At 47.5% G+C, this 23,041-nt stretch overlaps 1 protein-coding gene across 2 annotated transcripts in view; it reads left to right on the top strand.

Moving 5' to 3' along the window:
• The window catches only part of ulk3 (unc-51 like kinase 3), a 55,435-nt gene that overhangs the window by 15,170 nt on the left and 17,224 nt on the right, over positions 1–23,041 (top strand). For both annotated transcript variants that reach the window (XM_072552965.1, XM_072552964.1), the window contains 9 exons: positions 93–175; positions 7,326–7,481; positions 8,627–8,732; positions 10,845–10,885; positions 12,380–12,482; positions 13,513–13,577; positions 16,712–16,790; positions 19,507–19,549; positions 19,713–19,758. In XM_072552965.1, the coding sequence (XP_072409066.1) occupies positions 93–175; positions 7,326–7,481; positions 8,627–8,732; positions 10,845–10,885; positions 12,380–12,482; positions 13,513–13,577; positions 16,712–16,790; positions 19,507–19,549; positions 19,713–19,758 (722 nt within the window). The remainder of the gene's footprint in view (positions 1–92; positions 176–7,325; positions 7,482–8,626; positions 8,733–10,844; positions 10,886–12,379; positions 12,483–13,512; positions 13,578–16,711; positions 16,791–19,506; positions 19,550–19,712; positions 19,759–23,041) is intronic.

The following is a 23,041-nucleotide window of genomic DNA, read 5'->3' as shown; positions in this document are numbered from 1 at the left end:
AAGGACTCATGATGGTCCTTTATGGTGACGGGGTGGGGTGTAGTTAAAGGAGCCTCATTGACCCTGCTATTCTCTGGCAACCCTTCCTGCAGAGATTTTGTTCGGACGCCCGCCCTTCGCATCAAAATCGTTCACTGAGCTGGAGGAGAAAATCCGCAGCAACAAGGCCATCGAGGTGGGTGACCGTGGACGGCGCCAGGGTAATGTGTATTTTCACAGGCTGGGGAAGTGGCAACAACAACTTGCTTTTACGTAGCACCATAAAACATCCCCTGGGGGTGATTCCCAGGAGAGTCATCAGTCAAAGGTATGAGGGTGGTGGGGTGGGGAACACAAGGAGCTGAGTTCAAAGGAGTAAAGGAAAAATGCTGCATGTGCTGGAAATGGGAAATGTTCCAGAAGTTGCTGGAGAAGCTCAGCAGGTCTGGCAGCATCTTTGGAGTGAGAGAAACTGGGTTCGTGTTTCAGGTCCAGCGTGACTTCATGTAGAAGAACCTTCAGTTCAGCTCAGTTGCTATCAGATCTGCCGGATTTGAAGAAGTGGGGGTGGGGGGGGTGTGGTGTTGAGGGTGGGGGCGGGAGTCTTCCAGGCATCTGAAGGTACAGCGAAGGGGCGGGGGTATCTTGCTGGGAATTGGGGCCTGCCCGAGAGGATGAGGTCATGACAGGAGGTCAGGAAAGTCTGTGGAGGAGGCTACAGAACGGGGATAAGGAGTGCACCGAACATGAAGGCGAGAATCTAAGCACAATGTAGCAACTTCCTGGTGAGTTTGGGAGGAGTGAGTGGGTTGTGAGGAAAATAGGAACTGCAATATCTAATTCTGATGATTAACAGGGTTTTCAGAATCCACTTTCCTGAGATGGGATATGGAGTTTCAAGTCGACTAGTTGAATCTGCTTTGTTTGTGTCTCCCAGCCATGTCGATGTGTCCTGGATTGTGGTCATCGCTGGCTGGGGCAGTTTTTATTACCCATCGCTAATCTCCCCAGAGATGTTGGTGATGAACCACTGCCTTAAACTGCTGTAGTCCTTGGGCTGAAGGTGCACCCACACAGTGCTGTTAGGGGACAAGAGCCAGGATTTTGACCCAGTGACATTGATGGATAAGTACATGGATAAAAGATGTCTGGAGGGAAATGGGCCAAGTGCAGGCAGTGGGGATGAGTTTAGTTTGTGATTATAGTCGGCATGGACTGAGTTGTGGACCCCTAAAAACATTTCAAGAAAGTAACCCAGACTCTAATTTTGCCAGTTGTTTTAAGCAGGCGTAAAGCAGATAGTCCAGGAGTGATGCAGCTGGTCAAACCACTTCGTTTTAAACAAAACAGAAATTATTTTGAAGATTACCAAATGATGGAAGAGAACAGACTACAGAATAACTTAAACTATCCAAAAACCCAACAGATTATCCCCAACTTAATGATGCTGTTCCAAATACTTGCAACAATCCCCCTAAACATCTCTTGGCACAAAAGGTAAAATCAAACACAAGCCTGATTTATCTATAACACAGGGTTGCACAAGAACTGTAGAAGAGCTACCTGTACTTACAGCATGTAATCCAGGTTACATGGTAGGATATGCTGTAGCCAACTTGTACACAGCAAGCTCCCACCAACAGAACTAGGCCATTTTGCTCCACTTTTACAGGCTATTTATATTCTCGGTGCAAGTCGCCTCCCACATTATCAGCAGAAGCATCCGTTCCTTTCTGCCTCATGTTTATTCAGCTTCCTCTCCAATTCTTGTCGTGTTTGTTTCGATTATAATATATTGGGCAGGGACCTCAGGAAGCTCTGTGTGCTCTTGGAGGGGGTTTTGAGCTCACAACCTACTGCACCAGAGGCAAGTGTGTTAACTGCAGAGCCACTGCACATTGCACAAGCCGTTGTCAACCAAGAAGTGTACATCGCACCTTTCCTTGTATTTATAGTGCCTCAGTTAATTCCTGCACAAGGTTACACTGCGAGGGTAACACTTGCCTTGCCGCACAATTATGAGTGTGAATGTATTGCTTAAGTCTTTTGAGTGTCTCACACAGCCATGACTGCTTATCACAGCTCCTCAGTATGAGGCTGAAATTAGCACTAATAATTCCCCAGCCATCTCTGACTTTGCTGTGTTTAACAGGTGGTTCAGAACAAACAGTCAGAAGGGCTAATTGTAGGCCTGTTGACTGGATTGAATTGACTTCATTAGATTCCCTACAGTGTGGAATCAGGCCCTTCGGCCCAACATGACCACACCGACCCTCCGAAGAGTAACCCACCCAGACCCATTTCCCTCTGCCTAATGCACCTAACACTGTGGGCAATTTAACATGGCCAATTTACCTGACCTGCACATCTTTGGATTGTGGGAGGAAAGCGGAGCACCCAGGGGAAACCCACACAGACACTGGGAGAATGTGCAAACTACATACACACACACAGCTGGAATTGAACTCCTGTCCCTGGCGCTGTGTGGCAGCAATGCTAACCACTGTGCCACCATGCCGCCCGTTGGTTGGGCTATATTGTCACATACTCATGTGAGTACTGTCAAAAGTTTGCAACTTCTCCCGGTGCCAGCTTAGGTACAAAGCTACTGAGGTACAGTTCCCTGTGTCCAAGCTTTTAGAAAGAAAACTAGAAAAATTAAGAAGTCCAGCATTACAGGCCATCAGAAGCACAAAATCGTGCTAATAAATTAGAGAAATGACAAAGTAAAAAGTTCAGAAAGAAAGTCCTTCCACCATAATAATAATAATAAAAGAAATTTTAATAAAAGAGAATAGAAGACTAAGTTCACTTGGTCCATTTCTAGAGTCTGGGCTCAGGGACCCAATCCCAGTTGGAATCCCGAGCTGGACCCACTACACTGCCGAAGAAAATGCTGCATGGAGTCACAGACTGAAGCTGCCGTAAGGGAGCCGCAGACCAACGCTGATGAAAACAGCCATCAGAGCCACTGAAAGTAATCCCAGGCTGGGCCAGGTCAACCAGGCCACCACGAAAACGCAGCAGAAACCTCGAGGAAACCCGGGGACCTTGGGAATCCCGGGCTCAGACCCACCTCGTCTTCAAGGCAGGAACAGCCAGAACAACATTTGGAGACATTGTCTCATGCCAGTCAGTGATACACGAGCAACTGAGTACAGAGTCTGGGCTATACAGAGAGAATTACAGCAACTTAGGAACACGAGGAGGCCATTCAGCCCAGACACTTTAATGTGAATCTGAGCTGAACTGAATGTCACTGCACCCACCCACCTCAGTTCAGTCACCTTTAAAATCCCTAACCAACAAACAAAAATTGCTATTGAAACTTTTAATTGACCCTCCCTGCACATGCTACCTCAATGATATTTACTGGGGAGAGCAAGTTCCAGGAGAATGTCCCTGACCTCCCCTGAATGACCCTGCTCACATTTTCAAGCTACGTCCGCAAGAGCGCAAACAATGAAAGCAATAAGCCATTCTGCCCATCGAATCTCAACATTGTACGAACAAGGCTTGATCTATCCTATCCTTCAACAGTGGAGTATTCCCGACCCTCGGGAGTGGAGAATTTTTTATTCATTTATGGTAGGTGGGCCCCACTGGGCAGCCAATCCCTAATTGCCCCCAGGGCAGTTAGGAGTCAACTACATTGCTGAGGGTCTGGAATCTTGTGTAGGACAGACCATGTAAGGATGGCAGTTTCATTCCCTGACGGGCATTAGTGAACCAGATGGAGTTTTCTGATAGATTTGTGGTCATCATTAGACTCTTAATTTTAGATATTTATTGAACTCAATTTCTATCCTCTACCATTTGAACCCAGGTTCCCAGATCATTACCTGGGTCTCTGGATTAACAGTCCAGCAATAATATCACTGAGCCATAGCCTCCCCTGTAAGTTCACGACCTTTTTTGAGTTCTACTCACCTCTGATTTGAATGATTGGTTCCTTATTGTGAGACCGTCCCCTGTGTTGTAAATTCCCTGATCAGCAGCAACAATCTCTCTCAACACTTGCCCCATCGAATCTGTTCTGAATCTTCCTTTCCATCCTGCTTCCAGAATCTTCTCTCTGAGACACCCTCTCCTCAGAAACTGCCTCTTTATTCCTCCTCCTCCTTGCTCCCCCCTTCAGCATGTCACATTCCCATGTGAGGACAGAGCTGCTCGTTCACCTTGGCCTACTCCCCTCACTGTCCAAGGCCCGAACCACACTCCGGGTGAAGCAATGGTTTGCTTCTAGCTTCTGTCGTTTTTCCAGCCCTCTTAATATCTGAAGCAGAATTGATAGCTCTGTTTCTCTCTCCGGCAACACTCCAGACCTCCTGTGTTAGTGTTCTCCACTTATTTCAGAAACTTGTATGCTTCAATCAGACCAATTGTTTCCCACCATTAAATCATTTTAGACACCTTGTATTTAAACACTAAGATGGCTGCTTTATCGGAAACAGGTTTTGCCATCTCTTGAGCATTTGACGATGAAGGTGGCAGCAGAGTAGAATCCTCCAGCCAAAGCTCCTCTCTCTTTTCTCCTGGAGTATTTCTTTTCAAACTTTTTTTTAACCTTTTAATGGGTGGCACAGTGGCTCAGTGGTTAGCACTGCTGCCTCACAGCACCAGGGTCCCAGGTTCGATTCCAGCCTTGGGCGACTGTCTGTGTGGAGTTTGCACATTCTCCCCGTATCTACATGGGTTTCCTCCGGGTGCTCCGGTTTCCTCCCACAGTCCAAAGATGTGCAGGTCAGGTGAATTGGCCATGCTAAATTGCCCGTAGTGTTAGGTGCATTAGTCAGAGGGAAATGGGTCTGGGTGGGTTAATCTTCAGAGGGTCGGTGTGGGCTGGTTGGGCCGAAGGGCCTATTTCCACACTGTAGGGAATCTAATCTAACCTTACTCGGAGGGAATGGGGGAGGCGAGTCCCAGACCGGAGGTTTGAAACCCGGTGTGGTCTGGAGACATGACCCAGTGGAGGCTTGGTGCTGGCACAGACTAGGGTGAAAACAGCTATAATTCGAGTACCTTTGTTTCCTTATCATAATGTCACAGACTACCTGCAGTGAGGAAACAGTCCATTCGGCCCAACAGGTCCACACCAACCCTCCGAGGAACACCCTACTCAGGCCCATCCCCCTACCCTACTCCTGTAACCCTGCGCTTCCCACAGGCTAACGCACCTAACCGACACATCCCTGGCCACTATGGGGCAATTTAGCTTGGCCAATCCACTTTACCTGCACATCTTTGGACTGTGGAAGGAAACCAGAGCACCCAGCAGAAACCCTTGCAGACCCAGGGAGAAAGTGCGAACTCCGCACAGGCAGTTAGTTATTCAAGAATGGAATTGAACCTGGGTCCCTGGTGCTGTGAGGCAGCTGCGCTAACCACTGAGCTACTGCTGGACTTTAGTATTCTTTCAATTTTGTATCAAGTACTTGAGTATCCGTACCTAGGTATCTCGTACCTAAGATGGCGCCATTAGTGACTACATTGTAAACTTTTAACTGAAGTCATTTGAGTGCACATGATAATAAAGCTAAGTGGGAAACTAGCTTCTCAACCTATTTCACATCCTGACACAAGGTGGCAATCTCGTACCTGGATAGTCAAAGATGTGGTTTAAATTGTGGACGGTCTGGATACTTTTAGTCAATCTGTTAAGACATATCATGGCATGTGCCTTGTAGGACTTAAACCATGATCTTCCAACTCAGAGGCAGGGACATTACCGCTGGGCCAATGGAGCCCAAGTATGAATGGTCTCATCTGCAGCTGAATTCAGGGTTTTTGCAGCATCAGCCTGAGGGATCTGCCCCGTGGTTACAATCTGACTGACCGTGGGTAACATCCAACCCTGCGGGTCCCCTTACCCACAACCCCACCTCCCCAGTTCACCAGACGTCACCGATTTGGTGACAGCAGGCACGTTCCCTTCAGCTGCCAGTGGGACCAGACTTTGTCCGAGTGGCAGATTCTAACGCTGAAGACGGGTCCCTAACGATCAAGTCGCTCAGCCAGCATCCTTCACCCTCAAGCAACTGCCAGCTACTCAGCTGTGGCTTGCGTTGCATCACCAACACGTCAAGAGAAAATTATTTGAGTCTTACAGCATGGAAAGAGACCTTTCGGCCCATCATGTCCACACCAGTCCTCGTGCACCTATCTACTCCAATTCCATTTCCCAGCATTTGGCCGCCATTTGTCTGCTGTGACGTTTCAGGTGATTCTCTTAATCCTTTAAATGTTGTGCTGGTTCCTGCCTCAACCACCTTTCCAGGCAGTGAGTTCCAGATTCCCAATTGGGTGTTAAACCTCCTGCCCTTTAAATTGGTGACCACCCGCCACCCTGTCCCTCGGTAATTGACTCTTCTGCTAAGGAAATGTTTATTCCTATCAACCCTCTCTGGATGTAGATATCTGGTCACATTTGTGGAACCTTGCTGTGCACATCATGCTTAGCAGTCCCTATGGAGTTTGCTGTAATGTAAACCACATTCGTAAGGGTCTGTACCGACACAATCAAAATGTTTGTCGGAGCTCGGTGGCTCAGTTTGAGTCAAGTAGCTCTGGGTTCAAATCCCGCTCCAGGGAGCTGAGCACATTAAAAACCAGAGTCAACACTCACGATAGTGCAGTGCTGGGGGAGTGCTGCACTGTCAGGGGTGAGACTTTAGATCAGGTTCAGGTGTTTGTGAAAGATCCCAGGGCTCTATTTGGAAGAGGAGCAGGGTAATTATCCTTGGAGCTCTGACAAATATCGAATTCCACCCCCCGCCCCCCCCCAAATCATAATGAACAGAGTTAATCTTGCCATTTATACATTGTTAATCATTTCATAACAGGGAACAAAAGGTGGCACGGTAGCACAGTGGTTAGCACTGCTGTCTCACAATGCCAGCGACCCGGGTTCAATTCCCGCCTCAGGCGACTGTCTGTGTGGAGTTTGCATGTTCTCCCCGTGTCTGCGTGGGTTTCCTCCGGGTGCTCCGGTTTCCTCCCACAGTCCAAAAATGTGCAGGTCAGGTGAATTGGCCATGGGAAATTGCCCATAGTGTTAGGTGAAGGGGCAAATGTAGGGGAATGGGTCTGGGTGGGTTGCTCTTCGGCGGGTCGGTGTGGACTTGTTGGGCCGAAGGGCCTGTTTCCACACTAAGTAATCTAATCTGATTTGAACTGTTTTAAAACTTACCATTTTGTTCTGAATTGATACAACTTTGAAACTGCAAACACAATGTTTAGTGACAAGGCGCAATACGTTGTTGCATGTCTCCTCCCGCAGTCTCTCTGCTCCAGGGTAATTCCTTGATGTTTTTCTGAATGTTTACTGTTTCCTGGTTTGGTTTCAGCTTCCTCCAGGCACCCGGGTCTCAAGAGAATGCAGGGATTTACTGCTCCGGCTGCTAGAGAGGGATCCGGAACAGAGAATAACCTTTGAGGAATTCTTTATGCACCCGTTTGTGGACCTGGATCACATGCCGAGTGCAGAGAGCCTGGAGAAGGCGGTATGTGAATGCACTGGGGCTGTTCTTGGCTGCTTCATATTTCTACGGTTTAAAGGGAACAGGGTGTTCACCCGTCACAGCCCCGCAGTGTGACTCCTTCAGAGTAACCTCTGATACCTCAGCAGAGTTTACCTTCAGCTCTGAGTCTCCCTGTGCAGGCGTTTCATTTTAGAATTCACGTCCTTGTTTTCAAAAGCTTCTGTGACCCTATCTCGTCCAGTCCCTGCACCCCCTCACTATCGCCGTCACCGCCTCCAGTCCCTACACCCCCTCACTATCGCCGTCACCGCCTCCAGTCCCTACACCCCCTCACTATCGCCGTCACCGCCTCCAGTCCCTACACCCCCTCACTATCGCCGTCACCGCCTCCAGTCCCTACACCCCCTCACTATCTCCGTCACCGCCTCCAGTCCCTACACCCCCTCACTATCTCCGTCACCGCCTCCAATCCCTACACCCCCTCACTATCGCCGTCACCGCCTCCAATCCCTACACCCCCTCACTATCGCCGTCACCGCCTCCAGTCCCTACACCCCCTCACTATCGCCGTCACCGCCTCCAGTCCCTACACCCCCTCACTATCGCCGTCACCGCCTCCAGTCCCTACACCCCCTCACTATCTCCGTCACCGCCTCCAATCCCTACACCCCCTCACTATCTCCGTCACTGCCTCCAATCCCTACACCCCCTCACTATCGCCGTCACCGCCTCCAATCCCTACACCCCCTCACTATCGCCGTCACCGCCTCCAATCCCTACACCCCCTCACTATCTCCGTCACCCGCCTCCGGCTCCTACACCACGTTCCTATCTCCATCACCACCTTCAACCGCACTATCCTCTGAAATGTCTGTGCTCCTCCAATTCTGACCTCTGTGAGCTCCCCCATTTTCTATTGCTCAGCTGGTAGTGATCATGTCTTGCTGCCTGGGCCCTAAGCTGTGCGATGCTGTCCCTAAACATCTCTGCCTCACCCTTCTCCTTTGCAATGCAACTTTAAAACTGCAACTGTCCCTCCCTCTGTCTTTCTGTCCTGACCTTCATGTTGCCTCTCCCCCTCGTGCTGCTGCTGCGCCCCCCCCCCCCCCCCCCCACCCACAATCTCTATCTCATTATGTTTTTACTGATTTCCTGTTGTCTTTCAGACTGCGTTGGTTGTGGATGCTGTGAAGAAGGATCAGTCGGGGGACCTGTCTTCTGCTCTCTCCCTCTATTGCAAGTCACTGGAGTATTTTGTTCCTGCGCTGCATTGTGAGTCCTCGCTGCTCTGTCTTGTAGCCATGGCTCACCATATAGTGAGCACTCTCTAACTCCGACCCCATTGCCTTTAGGACAGGACTTGCTGTGACCCTGCCTGTTCGATTACCAATATGAGGAGACCCATTGAGTTGATCTGCATCTTAACTCCAACACCTCAAGTGGCTGTATTTCCCAGGGTCACCTGCATAAGTAAAATTGAATTGATCATAGATTTACAATTAATAATCGAGGTAGTATCTAACTTCTGTGCCCTCCCCTGCCCCCATTTGTGTGGAAGAATGTTTCCTGAATGAACTGGATTATAAGCCTATCCTGTTGTCCCAGACTCCCTCAGCAGAACACCGTAGCTCTGCCTGAGCAAATCCCCTCTAAACCTTAAGCACCTTAGTAACATCATCCCTGAACCCTCCGTCACTGTCACTGCATCCAATCCTGCAATGTCTTCCTTAACAGCACATGGACTGCAGCGGTTTAAGAAAGCAGCTCACCACCACCACCAACTCCCAGGGGCAACTAGGGACAGGCAATAAATGCTGGGCCCAGCCAGTGATGCCTACATCCCACGGGTGAATTTTTTAAAAACAAAAGTATATATTACCATCTCACGACCATTATTCCTTGAAGCTGTTTTGAAAAGGCTCAGGGTGTGGCGGTGGGTGGGGGGGGTGGGGGGCACCTGCTCGCGGAAAGAACGTCCATTCAGCCCTTGTAACGTTGCTGGCTCTCCGAAAGAGCTTTCCAATTAGACCGCCTTTATTCTTTCTCCACAGTCCTGCAAATGTCAGGTGTGAGGATTCCTTGCAGAGTCTCACTTAAGTCCAGAGCTTTGAATGTAACAGGAATGATTCGATACCGAATGATGTGCTAAATTATCAATCAAACTCCATCTCCTGACCTCATTCCATCGTTGGCCAACCCATGTGCTAGGCAATTCACTATCCTGCCTTGTAATTCAATAGTTGTCAAATTGTGAGCAAATTAATTGTAACAAAGCTCAGGAAGAATAAAAATTACTAGAACTCAGTAGTTAGCACTGCTGCCTCACTGCGCCAGAGACCCAGGTTCGATTCCTGCCTCAGGCAACTGTCTGTGTGGAGTTTGCACATTCTCCCCATGTCTGTGTGGGTTTCCTCCGGGTGTTCCGGTTTCCTCCTACAGTCCAAAGATGTGCAGGTTAGGTGATTTGGCCATGCTAAATTGCCCATAGCGTTAGGTGCATTAGTCAGGAGTAAATATGGGATAGGGGAATGGGTCTGGGTGGGTTACTCTTCGGAGGGTCGGTGTGGACTTGTTGGGCCGAAGGGCCTTTTTCCACACTGTAGGGAATCTAATCTTAAAATAAAATCTACTTGAACCTTCCCTACTTTGGCCAGCAAGGAAAAAAAATCTGATTCAGTTAATAATCCTACCGCTGATCTGATGAATTGCTTGAAGTAATCAAAACACAATCGCACAAATCAACATCTGCAAAGTAAATCTGAAAAACTACAATACGAGTAAAGATGCCACAGGCCCAGAGGACTGCTCTCTGATTAGAGACATAGAGAGACGACTGGTGGTGAGTTTTTACTTGAGGGTCACCATGCAAGATTAAAAAGCAGGGACTACTGCAGCTACCTCGGGCAGTGTGAGACCTGAACCTACGCTGTTGGTGTCATACTGCACTGCAAAAATCAGCCATCCAGCCAGCTGAGCTAACCTACCTCCCACAGGGTCACTTCAAACTCAAAGCAGAAATATAATACCGAAGTTAGTGATTGCAGGCTGAGAGTGTATAGTTGTCTTTTAATGTGTTTATGCAATTTCCTTTTATTGACAATTACTATTGAACCAGTCCCTTCCCATCCCCTCCCCCCCCAGGCCTTGAACGCAGTACACTCACCATCACAAGATTTAGATTAGATTATTTTAGATTCCCTACAATGTGGTAGCAGGCCCTTCAGCCCAACCAGTCCACACCAACCTTCCGAAGAGTAACCCACCCAGACTCACTTCCCTCTGATGAGACCTGCATTGGCAATGAATTCTGTGTTGTGTACGAACGGCAGCTGCGAGCACTGTTCTGCTAATCTCGGTGTGGTATTTCTTATTTGATGCGTTTAGATGAATCAGACCGACGACGGAAGGCAGCCATCAGGTCAAAGGTAAGAGAGGAGCTGCAAATTGCTTTCTGGGAGTGGCTCATGGTGGGATTCCCTTCCCTTCTGTACACCCCCCCACTGCCCCTGCAACCTTAAGCTTATGCCAAATCTCTGCTGCCTGTATCCCTCAGCCCCATGCCCACTCATCGACATTGCTTTTTGATTCACCAACAATTTGGAGCAGGAGTAGGCCATTCAGCCCGTCGAATCTGCTGCACCATTTACCTTGATAGTGGCTGATCTCATCTTGGCCTTGCCTCTAATTTCCTGCCTGCTCCCCATATCTCTTGAATTAAAAATCTGTCTACCTCCTCCTTCAATTTACTCACTGTGCCAGCTTCCCCACATGCCACAGATTCACAACCCTTTGAGAGAAGTGTGGTTTAAATCTGTGACCTCTTCTCCTTAAAACTAAGACCTCTTCTTCTAGATTGCTCCAGAAGAGGAAACATCCTCTCTACATGTCTTTTGTCAGTCCTCTTTAGCGTCTCAATCAGACCTCCTCTCATCCTTCTAAACTCCAGGGAGTATAGACCGAAACTGCTCAACCACCCTTCATAAGACAAACTTCTCAACTCTGGAATTAGTTTAACAAACCATCTTCAAACTGCCCCCAATGCAATTACATCCTTCCTCAAGCAAGGGGACCAGAACTGGGCACATGACTCCCAATATGGCCTCCCCCTGTGCAGTTCCACTTTGGCAAGTACAACCTCCAAGCCAGGACTTATGGATTTTTCACAAGTTCCAATGATCGTGGCACTCCCAAATGTAACTTCTGACCACGTTGACCCATTCATTCATGAGCACGCAGTGTGCCATCATTCTCTACACACTCGTCTGTGCCAGTAGAAGCCCGTGTTACTGGTTTAAAGTTAGTAGCTGTTCACCAATGTGAAGTCGATAAGCGATTTATTGTGACACTGTGTTATAATGATGGTGTGGAATTTGCTGTAAATTTGCACCAAAACAGGGGACAGTGTTTTACCAAGTGGAGTGCTGAATATCTACTTCAAAAAGATTGAGGAACTTGAGGGGCAGCACAGTGGCTCAGCAGTTAGCACTGCTGCCTCAGTGCCACGGACTTGGGTTCGGTTCTGCCTTGGGCATCTGTGTGGAGTTTGCGTGTTCTCCCCATGTCTGCATGGGTTTCCTCCTGGTGCTCCGGTTTCCTCCCACAGTCCAAAGATGTGCAGACTCGCGTGGATTGGCCAGGGAAGTGCAGGGTAACAGGGTCTGCGCGGGATGTTCTGCAGAGGGTCAGTGTGGACTCAATGGGTCAAATGGCATGCTTCCACAATTTAAAGAGACCCTGTTCTCATGTGGAGGTGCATTGAACAGCCACCAGGTCATAGAGTCTTATTGAACCAAGACGTCATGATCTTAATGAATGGTAGGATAGGCTTGAGGGGCTGAAAGGCCTATTCTGGCTCCCAAGTCATATGAAATCTGCCTGGCTGTCCTTCATATTTACTTTTTCTTTTTAATTGTTGCTAGGTAACTCAGTACCTCTCTAGGGCAGAGGAGTTGAAGTTATTGGTCGCCAAGAGCAACAGGGCTAACTTTGAACAGGCCAAGACGGCGAGAGATATACTGAAAGGTAAGGCCGCCCCTCCCAGAAATCAGCACAGGTTTCAAGCCAAAGTTGCCATCCTGAGCATCATTCCTGACTTGGACTTTCCCTTATCCACCCGTTTCCATATTTTAAGGATTGCTGCAAAGCCTGAGGAGCCATATTCCTGGCAGACACTAAAAATCAAGGGTCACTAAATCTGGTGGGCTTTGACGACACCCATTGAGGGTGACTGGTTGAAGATTCCTGGGAAGGTAATCACCTTGATGGTATTGTCGCTGGACTGTAAATCGAGAGGCCCAGCTAATGTTCTGAGGATCCAGGTTCGAATCCCACCACGGAATTTAGGGGTAGTTTATTTTACTCAGAGAGTAGAAGGGGTGTGAAATGGCCTGCCTGGAACAGTAGTAGACTCGACGGCATTGGACAGGCATATGGATAATAATGGAACTGTGTAGGTTAGATGGGCATTAGATTATTTTCATAGGACAGCGCAACATTGAGGGCCGAAGGGCCTGTACTGCGCTATAATGTTCTATGTTCTTTGCATTCAACAAACATCTGGGATTAAGAGTCTAACAATAACCATGCATCCAGGCCTGGAAATCACCTAAAAACCCATCTGGTTCACTAGTGCCCTCTAGGGAAGGAAACTGCCATCTTTACCCAGTCTGGCTTTCATGTGACTCCAGTCCCACAGCAATGTGGTTGACTCTTTGCTGCCCTATAGGCAGTACATGTTCTTATCCATGAGCATCATCCATAAGCACCTAATTCCATGAAGGAATTAAGAAAACAAAATAGTGTAAATCAAACTGTTCAGACATTGAGTCGATGGAACTTGAAACTGGATCTTCTGGCCCAGAGGCAGGGACATTGCCAAAAGAGCCATGCATGTAGAAGAGTTTTCGCGATGCCCTAGCCAAGAGAAGTGGAAGCCACTCAGCCCCTCAAACATGTTCCATGTTCACTTTGAGCTTGGCTGGGCTGTGTTGCTGCTGTGTATACACCGACCACTGGGAGCCTTAACTTCCCCCATCTTCCGATTTTGTTTCAGAAATGTCCCAGGACAAGCCGCGACTCCTGGCTGCATTGGAAATTGGTTCTGTTGCCATTGCCAAGGTGAGGTTGGGGTTGAGTTTCCCTGAGCTTTTAGAAAACGCCGTGTCAGATTGTGTGCGTATATGGGGACAGAGGGAAAGGAGGGGTTTTGGCCATTCGGGCCTGCTTTGCCAATCTGTATGATCATTTCCTCTGATTCAGGCCTCAACTCCACTACCCTGTCTGGTCTGTTTTGTTGAGCAAACAGCCTGACTAGGCCTTGAATGTGTTCAGTGATCCTGTCTCCATTGGTCACTGAGGCAAAAGTCAACAATCCTCAGCGAGAGATTTGTGTTATGAAGTTGAAGGCATGTACTGTACCTTTAAGAGACAGTGAATGCTGTTTTGCACCGAGCTTACAAGCACCTGTCATATGACTAGCTAGCAGTCTCAGAGTGTACTGGAAAATTGAAAACCTGTAACTTTTTGTGAAATAGATGCCTGAGTTTTGGTTGCTGTTTTGACAACAATTCAAATTTAACTAATCAGTTTAAATTATGCCCCAGGATACTAAAACCCAATCGAGTTTGAATTTAGTATTTTTGCCAATCTCAAACCAATGAGACGATCCAATGTTGGGTTAGAAGAAAACAGGCGTTTTAAAAGTCAAATAGAGAATAATCTGTTATCGAGAAAGACTGCCATTCAGAAACACTCTCTATCAAAAGTACCTTTTTCAAATGAAGCATCTTTGTGGTAGAAGGCAGAAGACGATCCAGGGAGATCCTTAGCCGAAAGAAGGAGGACACTGGAGACAACAGCCGTTGTCGTTTTGAAATTCGGTTGATGAAATTTTAATGCCGATTTTTATTGGAACAATATATTATAGAGTTGGAGGCAGATAATAAGCAATTAAGAAGCAATAATTTGTGGGCGCCATGGTGGCACAGTGGTTAGCACTGCTGCCTTACAGTGCCAGAGACCCGGGTTCAATTCCCGCCTCAGGTGACTGACTGTGTGGAGTTTGCACATTCTCCCCATGTCTGCGTGGGTTTCCTCTGGGTGCTCCGGTTTCCTCCCACAGTCCAAAGATGTGCAGGTCAGGTGAATTGGCCATGCTAAATTGCCCGTAGTGTAAGGGAAGGGGTAAATGTAGGGGTATGGGTTGGTTGCGCTTTGACGGGGTGGTGTGGACTTGTTGGGCCGAAGGGCCTGTTTCCACACTGTAAGTAATCTAATCTAATCTAAAGAGAAAGTGGGTCTTAGAATTGTGAATAGATGTTGATTAATGTTCACTTTTAGAGTTAAGGAATAAACTGATATTATTTTTCTTTAACTGATGGAATTTGGGAGCTCTCTGTCACTCATACTTTAACAGATTACGAGGCAAGGCCAGCTTTTCTGGATATTTGGTTTAATTAGCAGAAAGGTTCACCGTCGTGTCATAACAATTTGTGATTCACTTTGGTCACAAAAACAGGGAGGCAGATTTTTATCTGAACAGTGGCACTTTAGGAAAAAGGTGAGGTGCAACGAGACCTTGGGTATCATGGTGGAACAGTCGCTGAAGGTTTTCATGCAGGTGCAGCAGGCAGTGAGGAGAACTAATAGTATGTTGGCCTTCGTGACAAGAGGATTGGAGTGTCAGAGTAAGAATGTCTTGCTGCAGTTATACAGGGCCTTGGTGAGGCCACATCTTCAGTATTGTGTGCAGATTTGGTCTCCTAGCCTGAGGAAGGATCTTCTTGCTATTAAGGGAGTCCAGCGAAGGTTCGCAGACTGATTCCTGGGGTGGCAGGACTGACGTGAAGAAAGATTGGACTGACTGAGCTTGTACTCACTGGAATTTAGAAGAATGAGGGGGGAAATCCCATAGAAACATATAAAATCCTGATGAGACTGGACAGGCTAGATGCAGGAAGAATGTTCCTGATGTTGGGGGAAGTCCAGAACTAGGGGTCACCATCTAAGAATAAGGGGTAAGCAATTCAGGACTGAGATGAGGAAGAATTTCTTCACTCAGTCGTGAACCTGTTGAACTCTCTCCCACAGGAAGCTGTTGGGGCCAGTTCGTTAGATAAATCCAAGAGGGAGCTGGATGTAGCCCTTGCAACTAAAGGGATCAAGGGGTATGGGGAGAAAGTGGGAATGGAATACTGAGATTGCATGATCAGCCATGATTATATTGAATGGTGATGCAGGCTCAAAGGGCCGAATGGCCTACTCCTACACCTATTTTTTTTCTCTGTTTCCTCGTCGGCATCTGAAATAGGAGGTCCCTAACTCTGAAGCTGTGCCCTGCAGTCATAGATTCCCCCACAAGAGGGAGCACTTTCTCTACCCTGTGAAACGCACCCCAGAATTTCATATTGTATCTTTCGATAAGAGGCCTCTCATTCATTTAAACGCCAATGAGTACAGCTCCAACCTACCCAACCTTTCCTCATAAGAACAACCCCTTCCCGCTTCTAGCTGGTTAGTTGGATTAGCTGTGCTAAATTGCCCGTAGTATCCAGGGATGTGTAGGTTAGGTGGGTTAGCCATGGGGAATGTAGGGTTACAGGGATAGAGTTGAGGGGTGGCTCTGGGTCGGATGGTCTTCGGAGGGTCAGTGTGGATGTGAGGGGCTGACTAGCCTGCTTCCACACTTTAGTGATTCTATGCTAGGAATCAGTTGAGTGAACCTCCTTTGAGCTGCTTCCAATGCAAGTGGGTCCCTCATTGGTTTCTTTACTCAATACTGCACACAGTACCCCAGGTGTGATCTCACTAAAAGTCTGTACAGTTGTAGCAAGAGAATGGGGAATACAGGATAAATACTTAGCGACCATTCACCCCATCATGCCTATGCTAGCTCTTCTAAAAGATATAAATGATTAGTCCCCTGCCATGTTCCTTCCTGAGATTCATATTGAATCCACTTTCTTAAAAGTTCAACAAAAAATTTGGAATTAAGAGTCCAATGATGATCATGAAACCATTGTCGATGGAACAATGGAAGGTTTACAGTTGGTTCTGGAGTGTTACTTTATTGGTTTAGAAGAAAGAAAAAACCTCAAAGATGAAGGCACGCAGGAGCTGTACTCTCAGGAGATGCATTAGGCAATGCCGATGGGCTCAGCCTTGGAAATGGCTGGCAGGAGTGAGCTCGATGGGCTGTTGCCTTGTTATGTGAGTGTTTTATCCTCTGTTTCTGTTTCTGTTTCTGCCACCAGGACGAAGAAGGTGATGATTCGGAAGAGACTCTAGACCTTTATCAACAGAGTCTCGGGGAACTCCTGCTCATGTTGGCGAGTGAGTCGATCTGTCCAGAGGGAGGTCAGGAAAGCCAAAGCAGCTTTGGTTTAACAGTGGAACAGACCGGGGTGGGGGGTGGGGGGAGGTGGAGGCGGAAGCTGACTGGCCTCCCCCATTCCTGTGTTTCTAGCCCATTAACAGATTCCTAATTGCCCAGTTGGTGGTTAAGAGTCCACCACATTGGAGTTAAGCTTTAAGGTGAGAGGGGAAAGATGTAGAAGGGACCTAAGGGGCAATGTTTTCACACAGAGGATGGTGCATGTATGGAATGAGCTGCCAGAGGAAGTGGTGGAGGCTGGTACAATTGCAACATTTAAAAGGCACCTGGATGGGTATATGAGTAGGAAGGGTTTAAAGAGATATGGACCAACTGCTGGCAAATTGGACAGGATTAATTTAGGATATCTGGTCAGTGTGGATGAGTTGGACCAAAGGATCTGTTTCTGTGGTGTACATCTCTATGACTCTACGTGTAGGCCTGACCAAGTAAAGTTAGCAGATTTCCTTCCTTTCCGAAAGGTCATAGTGATGAACTAGATGGATTTATTTTAATATGACAATTGACATCATCCCATTAGGTCAACTCTTAATTCTGCATTTTTCTATATTCAAATCTCTCCAGCTGCTGTGGTAGAATTCCAACTCATGTTACCAGTACATTGACCTGGGATTCTGAAGGTCTGGCCCACAGACATTATCACTACACTGCCAATCCCCTGATGCATGAGCTTTGGCTGATATTTGATGTGGGAGGACGGTGTGGGTTGGTTTGATAATCACTGGGGAACCCAGTCTGTGGTGGGGGGTGGAGCAGGGTCCCCCTGTCTGTAGTGGGGGCAGGGCAAGGTCCTCCTATCTACGGTGGGGGGGCAGAGCGGGGACCCTCTGTGTCGCAGTTGTTGTAACCCAGAACGGGGACTCCTTGAGGCCTGGAGCTCCTTGCAGAGACTATGCAGAAACCATGGAGCCATGTGAGAGTCCCAGTCTGAACAGAAGATTAACTTTTTCTGTAATTTCTTTTTGTAACTCAAAATGGTACCAGATTTTAGTGACAAAAACACTTCTCACTGTATATTCCTAGATATATGTGACAATAAAAGAAATCGTTCTTTCACTGCCTGATAGGACAACCCCATCATTACAATGACGTAACAAATATTCCCTTTGCTGCCTCCGATGCGAAATATTGTTTCTTAAAATAGGGAGATCAGAATTATGCACCATGTTTCCAGATGTGGACTCACCAAAATCCTGTGCAAATTTAACAAGTCTTCCTTATTCCTGTACTCCCAGTTTGCCTTTCAAATTGCTTGCTGAACCTGGAGGTTGATTGACAATTAGGGTGTTTTGAACTTGTGGTTTGAATTGTATGAATCAGTGACCCTGCGTGTTTTGGTTTTACACAAGTTGTCGTTACCCTTCCCTTTAGGAGCCCGGCTGACTAGCTGTGCCTTTCCAACACTTGACTTGCGGAATTGTTACAGCACAGAAGGAGGCCATTCGGCCCGCTATGTCTGCTCGGGTCTCCGAATGAACAGCTCATCTTGTACCACTCTTGTGCCTTGTCCATGTAAACCTACCCATTCCTCATTTCCCGATATTAATCCACTTCCCTCTTGCCTGCCTCGATTGAACCTCCCTCCACCCCACACTCGTTCCAGATCTGAAACCACTAGAAAGGTTTCTCCTCATCGCTAGGTCTCCTTTTCACTTTAAATCTGTACCCTCTCATTCTGTCCCCATTGGTGGAAGGATCAGTTTTTTCCTGTATACAGTGTCCAGTCCCCTCATAATTTTGAATGCCCCTCTAGTTTATAGAGTCATACAGCATGGAAACAGACCCTTCGGTCCAACCAGTCCATGCTGACTGTAATCCCAAACTAAACCAGTCCCACCTGCCTGCACTTGGCCCATAACCTTCCAAACATTTCTTATTCATGTACTTATCCAAATGTCTTTTAAACATTTTGACTGCACCCAAATGAACCACTTCCTTTGGAAGTTCATTCCACACATGTACCACTCGCTGTGTGAAAAAAACGAAATTGCCCGTCGTGACTTTAATTCTTTCTCATCTCATCTTTATAAATATACCCTCAGTCTTGAAATCCCCCACTCCAGGGAAAACACATCTGCCATTCACTTTCTCTATATTCATGATTTTATAAACCTATATAAGATCACCTCTCAACCTCCTATGCTCTAATGAAAAGATTCCCAACCTATCCAGCCTTGATGGGTGGCACGGTGGCACAGTGGTTAGCACTGCTGCCTCACAGCACCAGAGACCCAGGTTCAACTCCCGCCTCAGGCGACTGACTGTGTGGAGTTTGCACATTCTCCCTGTGTCTGTGTGGGTTTCCTCCGGGTGCTCCGGTTTCCTCCCACAGTCCAAAGATGTGCAGGTCAGGTGAATTGGCCATGCTAAATTGCCCGTAGTGTTAGGTAAGGGGTAAATGTAGGGGTATGGGTTGGTTGTGCTTCGGCGGGGCGGTGTGGACTTGTTGGGCCGAAGGGCCTGTTTCCACACTGTAAGCAATCTAATCTAATCTCTTTATAACTCAAACTCTCCACTCACAGCAACATCCTGGTAAATCTCTTTTGAACCCTCTCCAGCTTAATAGTCAAATTTCCTCTTGACCTTCTCCGAGTCTGTATAAGACTAGTCTCCAAATCACAGTAAAGACAAACTATTTCTTTAACTCCGTTACAGGTGAACCTCAGGGCAGAAGACGAACGATTTTGCATAAAGAGGTAAATCTAAATCCCTGGCTTATTCAGCTCACAGGTTCAGTGCTAGTTTATTGACAAAATTTCCTGTTTGCATTTTGATTGAATTAGGCTTGGCATTTTGTTCACTTGTTGTTCTGAATGCATCATCAAACATTCTAAACCTTTTCCCCTCGTGATTCCCTCAGGTCAGAACCTCATGAGCCGAGCTGAATACCTGAAGGAACAACTCAAGGTCAGGCTGATTGTTTGTTAATGGGGAGTGAAAAATGAGAAGCGAAATAGAATACTGACCCTGGGTTTATGCAATGATCTGTCTCAGTGTGGAGCTGGGAGCTGGCACCCAGAAACCTGTAGCTGTCAGTATCTAAGACACATCAGCTTTGAGATGACACCACTTGCTGTGTGCAGGAAGCTGGTTTCCTCATTAAAAATATGAATATACTGTAAAGGGTTAAATGCGAGAGCTAGTGCATAATTCATTCTACTTTTTTCTCTCCTGCTCGTTCATTCCTTTCCTTCTTTTCTCCTGTCTGTTCTCTCACCCTCTCTCTGTTCTCTCACCCTCCCCCTCTCTCTGTTCCCTCCCCCTCTCTCTGTTCCCTCCCCCTCTCTCTGTTCCCTCCCCCTCTCTCTGTTCCCTCCCCCTCTCTCTGTTCCCTCCCCTCTCTCCTCTCTCTCTGTTCTCTCTCTCTCTCTGTTCTCTCTCTCTCTCTGTTCTCTCTCCCCCTCTCTCTCTGTTCTCTCCCCCTCTCTCTCTGTTCTCTCCCCCTCTCTCTCTGTTCTCTCCCCTCTCTCTCTTTCTGTTCTCTCCCCTCTCTCTCTCTGTTCTCTCTCTCTCTCTCTGTTTTCTCTCTCTCTCTCTGTTCTCTCTCTCTCTCTGTTCTCTCTCTCTCTCTCTCTCTCTCTCTGTTCTCTCTCTCTCTCTCTCTGTTCTCTCTCTCTCTCTCTCTGTTCTCTCTCTCTCTCTCTCTCTCTCTCTCTGTTCTCTCTCTCTCTCTCTCTGTTTTCTCTCTCTCTGTGTTCTCTCTCTCTCTGTGTTCTCTCTCTCTCTCTGTTCTCTCTCTCTCTGTTCTCTCTCTCTCTCTCTCTCTGTTTTCTCTCTGTCTGTTTTTTTCTCTCTGTTCTCTCTCTCTCTCTGTGTTCTCTCTCTCTCTCTGTGTTCTCTCTCTCTCTGTGTGTTCTCTCTCTCTCTGTGTGTTCTCTCTCTCTCTGTGTGTTCTCTCTCTGTGTGTTCGTTCTCTCTCTGTGTGTTCGTTCTCTCTCTGTGTGTTCGTTCTCTCTCTCTCTGTGTGTTCGTTCTCTCTCTCTCTGTGTTCTCTCTCTCTCTGTGTTCTCTCTCTCTCTGTGTGTTCTCTCTCTCTCTGTGTGTTCTCTCTCTCTCTGTGTGTTCTCTCTCTCTCTGTGTGTTCTCTCTCTCTCTGTGTGTTCTCTCTCTCTCTCTGTGTTCTCTCTCTCTCTCTGTGTTCTCTCTCTCTCTCTGTGTTCTCTCTCTCTCTGTGTGTTCTCTCTCTCTCTGTGTGTTCTCTCTCTCTCTCTGTGTTCTCTCTCTCTCTCTGTGTTCTCTCTCTCTCTCTGTGTTCTCTCTCTGTTTTTTTTTCTCTCTCTCTGTTCTCTGTTCTCTCTCTCTCTGTTCTCTCTCTCCGTTCTTTCTCTCTCTCTCCGTTCTCTCTCTCTCTCTCTCCGTTCTCTCTCTCTCTCTCTCTCTCTCTCTCTCTCTCTCTGTTCTCTCTCTCTCTCTCTCTCTGTTCTCTCTCTCTCTCTGTTCTCTCTCTCTCTCTGTGTTCTCTCTCTCTCTGTGTTCTCTCTCTCTCTGTGTTCTCTCTCTGTTTTTTTTCTCTCTCTCTGTTCTCTCTCTCTCTCTCTCTGTTCTCTCTCTCTCTCTCTCTCTGTTTTCTCCCTCTCTGTGTTCTCTCTCTTCTCTCTGTGTTCTCTCTCTCTCTGTTTTCTCTCTGTCTGTTTTTTTCTCTCTGTTCTCTCTCTCTCTCTCTCTCTCTCTGTGTTCTCTCTCTCTCTGTGTTCTCTCTCTCTCTCTGTGTTCTCTCTCTCTCTCTGTGTTCTCTCTCTCTGTGTTCTCTCTCTCTCTCTGTGTTCTCTCTCTCTCTGTGTGTTCTGTGTTCTCTCTCTCTCTGTGTGTTCTCTCTCTCTCTCTGTGTTCTCTCTCTCTCTCTGTGTTCTCTCTCTCTCTGTGTGTTTCTCTCTCTCTCTGTGTTCTCTCTCTCTCTCTCTCTGTGTTCTCTCTCTCTCTCTCTGTGTCTCTCTCTCTCTCTCTTTGTTCTCTCTCTCTCTCTCTGTGTGTTCTCTCTCTCTGTGTGTGTTCTCTTCTCTCTGTGTGTGTTCTCTCTCTCTCTGTGTGTGTTCTCTCTCTCTCTGTGTGTTCTCTCTCTCTGTGTGTGTTCTCTCTCGCTGTGTGTGTTCTCTTCTCTCTGTGTGTCTCTCTCTCTCTCTGTGTGTTCTCTCTCTCTCTGTGTGTTCTCTCTCTCTCTGTGTGTTCTCTCTCTCTCTGTGTGTTCTCTCTCTCTCTGTGTGTGTTCTCTCTCTCTCTGTGTGTGCTCTCTCTCTCTCTGTGTGTGCTCTCTCTCTCTCTGTGTGTGCTCTCTCTCTCTGTGTGTGCTCTCTCTCTCTGTGTGTGCTCTCTCTCTCTGTGTGTGCTCTCTCTCCTCTGTGTGTGCTCTCTCTCTCTCTGTGTGTGCTCTCTCTCTCTGTGTGTGCTCTCTCTCTCTCTGTGTTCTCTCTCTCTCTCTGTGTTCTCTCTCTCTCTCTGTGTTCTCTCTCTCTCTCTGTGTTCTCTCTCTGTTTTTTTCTCTCTCTCTCTGTTCTCTCTGTTCTCTCTCTCTGGTCTCTCTCTCTCTCTCCCGTTCTCTCTCTCTCTCTCTCTCCGTTCTCTCTCTCTCTCTCTCATCTGTTCTCTCTCTCTCTCTCTCTCTGTTCTCTCTCTCTCTCTCTCTGTTCTCTCTCTCTGTTTTTTTCTCTCTCTGTGTGCTCTCTCTCTCTCTGTTTGTTCTCTCTCTGTGTGCTCTCTCTCTCTGTGTGCTCTCTCTCTCTCTGTGTCTCTCTCTCCTCTCGTCCTCTCTCTCCCCTCTCTCTCTGTTCTCTCTCTCTCTCTGTTCTCTCTCTTTGTCTGTTTTTTTTCCTCTCTCTCTCTCTCTCTCTCTCTCTCTCTGTTCTCTCTCTCTCTTTGTTCTCTCTCTCTCTCTGTTCTCTCTCTGTGTTTTCTCTCTCTTTCTCTCTGTTCTCTCTCTCTCTCTTTGTTCTCTCTCTCTTGTTTTTTTTCTCTCTCTCTTTGTTCTCTCTCTCTTCTCTTCTCTTCTCTCTCTCTCTCTCTCTCTCTCGCTCTCTTCTGTGTTTCTCTCGCTCTCTCTCTCGCTCTCTTCTGTGATTCTCCCGCGCGCTCTCTCTCGCGCGCCTCAGTCGCCTCTCTTCTCTCTTCACTCTCTCACCTCTCTCTCTCTCTCTCTCTCTGCTGCCTCCTCCTCCTCCTCCTCCTCCCCTCCTCTCTCCTCCTCGCTCCTCTTCTC

The sequence above is a fragment of the Chiloscyllium punctatum genome, chromosome 33 (assembly GCF_047496795.1).
Source record: "Chiloscyllium punctatum isolate Juve2018m chromosome 33, sChiPun1.3, whole genome shotgun sequence".
Lineage (NCBI taxonomy): Eukaryota > Metazoa > Chordata > Chondrichthyes > Orectolobiformes > Hemiscylliidae > Chiloscyllium > Chiloscyllium punctatum.
Note: the sequence above shows the minus strand (reverse complement) of the source record. Positions and strands in the feature narration are given on the sequence as shown.